The sequence below is a fragment of the Lagopus leucura genome, unplaced genomic scaffold (assembly GCF_019238085.1).
Source record: "Lagopus leucura isolate 7727_CA_CO unplaced genomic scaffold, USGS_WTPT01 Super-Scaffold_739, whole genome shotgun sequence".
In the NCBI taxonomy this organism is placed as follows: domain Eukaryota; kingdom Metazoa; phylum Chordata; class Aves; order Galliformes; family Phasianidae; genus Lagopus; species Lagopus leucura.
In genome coordinates, this window is record NW_024962255.1 from 22,189,804 (window position 1) to 22,196,167 (window position 6,364).

At 58.1% G+C, this 6,364-nt stretch overlaps 1 protein-coding gene across 1 annotated transcript in view; it reads left to right on the forward strand.

The window, feature by feature from the left end:
- The window catches only part of ARMH3 (armadillo like helical domain containing 3), a 106,499-nt gene extending 103,456 nt beyond the window's left edge, over nucleotides 1-3,043 (forward strand). Inside the window, exon 26 of the mRNA XM_042862876.1 lies at nucleotides 1,070-3,043. Within this exon, the coding sequence (XP_042718810.1) occupies nucleotides 1,070-1,162 (93 nt within the window). The 3' untranslated portion in view covers nucleotides 1,163-3,043. The remainder of the gene's footprint in view (nucleotides 1-1,069) is intronic.
- The last annotated feature ends 3,321 nt before the right edge of the window (nucleotides 3,044-6,364 follow it).

Consider the following 6,364-nt stretch of genomic DNA (forward strand, 5'->3'; position numbering starts at 1 on the left):
GGTTAAAAGTATTTCCTCTTTTCCAATGTAAATCTTTTGTCTTAAATTAAGCTAAATATTTCTTGCCCCATCCCTGGGGAGCCAGGGAGGTATTATTACTCATTGTTCTCTTCCTGACCTCATTTTACATATTGGAGAGTGTTTGCTCTGTTCCTCCTAAACCTTCTCTTTGCAGACTAAATAGGCTTAATTTCTTCTGCTCTGCCCCACAGCTACAATTTCTGCTAAGCCTTGTGCTCTCAGCATTTGCCAGTTCAGCTTCTCTGCTGCCTCACCGTCCTTACAAACCTGTATATGTGTATGAATTCAGTGCCTCCTACAGCTGATGCCTGGCCCCAGCAGCAGTTCCTGAAGCCAGGGGCTCGTTTCTGCTTGTTCCTTCTGTTGTTGGGACCCACAGAAATGCTCCTGGACAGAACAGGGATGCTGGCTTACACTACTTGCAGCATCTTTCTGCCCTGCCTCTTCCCCCATCCCATCCCCCAGGGCTGCAGGAGGGGCCTCACCAGTATAAACTCCTCCTTCAGCCCCCGGTATCAGATCCCTTATTTTGCTTCTATTTATTTCATCCCTCAGTGCTTTTAAAAAGCACAAAGCACTAACCAGGTCAGCAACAGCCTTATTATCACAGGCTCCGAGTCTCTGGGAGCTGTAATCCCGTTGTTTGGAGGAGCTCGTGTCACTTTTGCTTTCTGTCGCTGCTGCACAGGCGCTGACACAGATGATGTTTGACTCTGTTTTCTCGTTGCCGAGTGCAGCTGAGATGGAGCCCAGTGTGGGGCAGGCACTCAGGGATGGGAGCTGCTGTGCCACGGGGCTGCCCTCCTCTTCCTGCAGGCTGCGGGGGTGGCCACAAGTCAGGCATCATTAAGGGGGGAAGATGCTCCTCGGAGACAGCTGGCCATGCAGCATCAAGTTCAGGGCACTCAGCACAGAATATGCAGAAAACTGGCTGCAGCAAGTCCTCTAGAGCTATCACAGTTCCATGCTGAGCTGTGTCAAAGCCGCTGTGCTTCCCGAGAACCAAAAAGCATCCTTTGGCTAAAACATCTTGCTTTCTCTCCATCAGGTTCGGTCCATCAGCATCAACGTGAGGAAGAATCTTGCTTTCAACACGCTGAGCCAGGAGCTCCTGCTGAAGGAATTCTCCACCATCTCTTGAAGCAGAGACACGGCCGCTGCACAGGGCTGACTAGAGATGGGCCTGGCTGGACAGGGACACCCATCTGCAGCCTTCCACCTGCAGAATGGACTGCACTTCTTCCAGGGGAGAGCCTTGCTGCTGTGTGTTTGATCCCAAAGGCGTGTGTTTCAATGGGACTGTGGCTGAGGAGAGGTGGTCGGCCTATGGAGGAGGAGGAAGCAATTCTGTACGGTGCCAGGGGGGTGGGCAGCTGTTTCTGTGAAGCAGCAATGGGAGATTCCCTCTGCAGCCTCAGGGAGGATGAACTGGAAGCCTTCGTAGCAGAGGTGAGGAGAGCTCACAACCAAAAGAATAAACTCACTCCAGCTGTGTGAGGCAGTGCTGGGTGGAAGTCACTCGTCTGTTCTGTGGGAAAGTTCTCCAAGCCCTAAAAGCTCTCTGGATCAACCGTCCCTCCTGCACCATAGGTCAAATCCACTGCCATCCTGCTGGGAAATCTGGGGGGATGTAAGATAAGTTCGCAGGAGAGTAGGCTCCAATCGCTGCTGGTTTCACGTCAGACCGTGTTGCTTGAACCAAACCATCAAATTACTGAAGAAGGAGAAATTTTGCTTCCAAGGTCTGGTTGAGCCAGTGTGGGGGATATTGGCCACCGAAGTGAGTGCTGTGTAACTGGAGGCCAGCTCCGGTTGGGGTCACTGCTGCTTCCAGCAGCCCAGCACATCTCTGCTGTTTATAGGTTTGAGGGAAATTTTTAGATATTCCACTTCCATGGGGCAGAGGAGGGCCGTGTCCCTCCCCACTCCCCTTGCTGCCCATCAGAGACTGCATTGTGACAATCCTCTTCCTCACAGGAACATCTGTCTTGCCTGTGTTTGCAAGTGCATGGTGAGCTTCCTGAGCTGACGAGTCCCCAGTTTTTCCTTGTGTGTAGCTTGCAGCTACTGCAGTTAAAACACAGATGCAGAAGTAGTTAATTCACTTTCTAGCTTGTCCTTCTGTTTTCCCTAAGCAGCCTGCAGCAAACTTCCAAGAGAAGAGCTCCAGGACGGTGCTTAGGGGCACAGGGAGACCTTTCTGCTCAGTGTGTGGAGGAGTCCAGGGAGGGCAGAACCTGTGCTGAGTGCCGTGTCGGGCTGCCAACTCAGGGATATGCAGCATAAACACCTTCTCCCTGTTGTGCATTTTCAGCTCCCAGCAGTGATGTTAGGACCTGGCTCCGTAGGTTGAACTAAAGAAGTTGTTTGCATCCCAGATCTCCTTTTTTTTTTTTCTTTCTACAAAATGAGAAGGAAAAAACAAGTGCCTCGCCCTGCCCTTAGCCTCACAGGTTGGAGTGCTTATTCTCTGCCAGTTTTAGGCAATGTTTATTCATGTCAACACGTACCAATTACTTTCATGTTTCATCTTTACCTGCCGTGAGGATGGGAAACCTAAAGCTGCGTCCTTGGCTGCAGAGCCTGCTAGGTGCTGTGTCCTCCTTGGGAGCATCAGCTTCTCCCCACAGAGGCTGCTTGCTGCAGCACGGAGCTGGCTGGCTTCTGTCAGCTGAGCCAGATCCCTACCTGCTGCTGTGCCGTGTGGGTGCGTGTCAGCAGGATGCTGCTGGGCCAGCAAATGGGCTGCAGGAAGCCACTCAGCTTGAGAGCAGGCTGGGGCATGTGGAAGGTGCTCATTTCTTCACTGGCAAAGGGGTAGGCATGATCGCTGTCTCCTTCGTGCTGTCCCCTTGCTGTGATGAACCTGGGCCGTGGGTGGGAGCAGCTCCTGAGGTTGTCCCCACCAGAGGCTGAGCTGGGGAAGACTGCCATGCACGTCCTCTTGTCATAGTGTCACCACCCCAAGCACTGTAAATGGATGTACATACGTACCTAGAGCTCAATAAATAGCAGAGCCCTGCCTGTGTGGTGTGTGCAATGTTTGTCACCACGGGGACAGCTGGGGGTGGCCCTGTGCCCAGCAGGTGCTGTGTTGGCAACTGGAGCTGAGCAGAAAGCAATGGAGCTCCAACGTCCTGCCCAAGGCTGGTTGTGACCCCAGGCTTTCCTGTGTCCCATCCGCACCCTTGAGTGTATTTTCTTACACCTAATTCATAACCCAGTCTATTTTTGGAAGAGCTGTTTCTGGGGCTTGGTGAGTGTGGGGAGAAATCAGATTCCTGCCTTTAAATTAGGCTGCCGCTGCAGGGAAACAAATAATTTACAAAATAATGACCAAATTCTGTAGGAGAAAAATGGAGTTTGAGCTAAACTTTGGAGAGAGTTATTAAAAATTGATTTGCAAGTGCTGCTGTGATTTTTGCTATCAGCCTCATGGCTCGTACAGGTCCCATTTTTCAAGCCAAGCTGAGGAAGAGGTGGCTCTCGGGAGGGGGGGGGACCCTCCTCATCCTGCTCGGTGGCCTTTCAGGAAGCTGCAAGGGAAGCAGTAACGTTGGGGAGCTTCAGGCAGCCGGCTGGGGCAGCGTGCAGCAGGCCTTTGCCTGGACCATGCAGTGAATAGGAATCATAGGTCAGGCTTACATCGCCTGCTGCCCTCCTGTGCTGCAGGACTTTGCCCGGCTCTGTGGCTGATGAAGTTCGTGCTGGGCTCTGCTCGGCGGCCTCTGTCCTCCTGCGCCGTCCCTCCAGGGCTAATTGAATCACGGGGCTGGAATTGAATCCAATTAAATAGATCAAATGAGCTGGGTTTGCCACTCACTCGCTGTGTCCCGCCAGCCTGCTGCTGGATCCAGGAGCTCTTGGAGTCCCACGGTGGGATGGGGAGGCAGTTGGCAGCCCTGAGCTGTGCTCTGCCTGGTGCTGCTGAGGCAGAGCCTTCAGCCCTTGCTGTGACCTGCAGCCCCACTGCGTTCTGGAGCCAGCAGCGCCGGGCACCGTCTCCAAACTGGGATTAATGGCACGTGCTGAGAGGGGCTATTGATGACCGTGGCTTTAAAATACTGCTAACAGTGGATAAAGCCTTGTGATTTAGAGCACTCGGCAATTACATCTCTGAATTTTCCTAAAGATAGGATCAGACTCTACGCCCTCCTCTCTGCTTTTCCGATAGAATTAATGGGGATGGAGATATGCAATTAGACAAGGCGAAGGCTGGGAGGGCAGATCGATGCCTCGTGGTTACCTAATGAAGTGTTAAACTACGCCTTCTTCCCTCCCCGTGCCCCACAGCGGTGTGATGGGCTGATCCCAGCGGGCTACCGGGGTGAGAGCTCCCGTGGCCTTCCGCCTGGGTTTGCTGTCCTGCTGTGCCGGGCTCTTTGCGCCGTGCACGTGGGAGCGGCTCAGGATGAGGGCTTGGTGATGAGCCTGGGATTTTTGGTGGGGTCTGCAGGAGCGGATGCTGCCAGCAGCTGCTCCCAGCCCTGTCTCATCCCCTCTCCTCCACACCAGAGAAAGCTGTTCTGGCCGCACGCTGCACTGTCACAGCCGTCCCCATGGAGCGGCAGTGCTGCTATCCTTTATCTAAGCGGTGCTGACAGGTGACTGATGGGCCACCTGGGAAATGCACCTCGTGCCGGGCTCGATGCCATCGGCTGATGTTCAGCCCTGTGAGTGCACACGGGTGGCACCGGGGGTACAACACCCCTAGTGCCCTGCAGAACTGAGCAGGGATGGATGGGGCAGGCAAGGTACAGCTGGCTCCCGAGGCCGGTCGTGGGAGACGTGCCCAGCGAGGGGGCTGTCCCCATTTCTATGCCGCGGGGCAGCGGGCCGTCCATGGGGCTGCCCCACGGCACCCCCTGCCCCCCAACAAGCCCCCCGCCTTTCTCAGCCTGGCACGGCATCTCTGGCTGTGCTGCAGGAGCGCTGAGCGGGGATAAAAATAGCCGCGTTCACCTCCCGAAGGACCAGGGCTGAGCAGAAGTCGATCCGCTTCCCCGCGCAGCGCCGCTGGGCTGGCCGTGCCCGCGGCGCTGATCCCGGGCAGCTGGAGCCCGTGGGGCGCAGCTGGCAGCGCTCCCTTCGTGGCACCCCGAGTGTGCAGCCGCTCCCGGGGCCTGCCGGGTGCGCGGGGTGGGGACGCGATGCGGTGGCCGAGCGCAGCGGTGCAGGACCCGCAGGTGGGGGGGCTGGAGGCGTCCCGGGGGTTCCTCTCCGGCTCTGCGGCCGCAGGGAGGGAGCGTGTTTCCCCAGCAGCTCTCCGAGCGTTTCTCCGCCGCGTTTTCTTCGCTAAATGGCTCTTATTTTTAGATGCAGGCAGTTGCTAAGCATCGCTGCCTCGCTAAGGCGGCTGCTTTCGTGGCTTGACACCAAAGCACGCTGACAACACGCTGCCGCGTGAGCGCGGCCCTCCATCCGCGCTGCTCCGTTTTCCCTCTCTGCCGAGCGGTCCCCGCGGGCTGCGATGGGTGCGGGAATCGGGGCGGGATGCTTTGCCCTCCATCTTCCTGCAGGGAGCGGGACCCGAGGGGTGGCACACGCTGGATGCACCCAGGCCGCGTTGGAGGCACGGGGCACCGCTGTGCCGTGGAATCTTTGCAGCTCTCTCAGCTCCCTAGAACTGGTTCGGACACGGATGGCAGCGGATAATCGGGGCCGGCAGCAGAACCGAGTGCGGCCGTGTGGCTGTGGGACGCTCTTCCCTGTGCCCCTGAGGGCCGCCTGTCCCCGTGCTGCTGCTTTTCTCCATCTGTGGGGCTGCGGTGGTGGGGGGGGAGGGAAAGCGATCTTGAGACAGATCGTGTCGGGGATGGGGACGACGGAGATCCCGATGGGCTCGGGCCGCCCTCACCGTGCCCTTGCAGAGCGTTGGCCGCTGCCCAGTTGCAGTCCGGCTTCTCCACCACACAGTGCATCCCCCAGTGCTCCACCTTCCCTACTGGAGGTCCCAAGGAGGGGGCCGGGAGTGCCCACAGCGGCGTGCAGGGCTCTGCGCTCCCCCCGCCGCTCCATCCCCATCCCCGTGCAGACCCCGACCCCGGGGTCTCCCGAATACCCTCAGCGCAGCGGCTCCTCCCGCAGCCCTCCCTTCCCCTGCCTCAGTTTCCCCGCGACGGCGGGGCCGGGCCGGCGGCTCCGGGGAGAGGAGGCGGGGAAGGACGGGAGGGAGGGGGCGGCCGTGCCCAGCCCCGGCGGCGGCGGCGGTAGCAGCGGCGGCGCGCTCCTGCGAGAAGAGCCGAGCCGAGCTCCGGCACCGCTGCCCCCTTCCCGCAGCCGCGCGGGGCGGGGGGAGGCGGCGGCCGCGGGCCCCCCCTGCCCGGCGGCGGAGCCCGTGCGC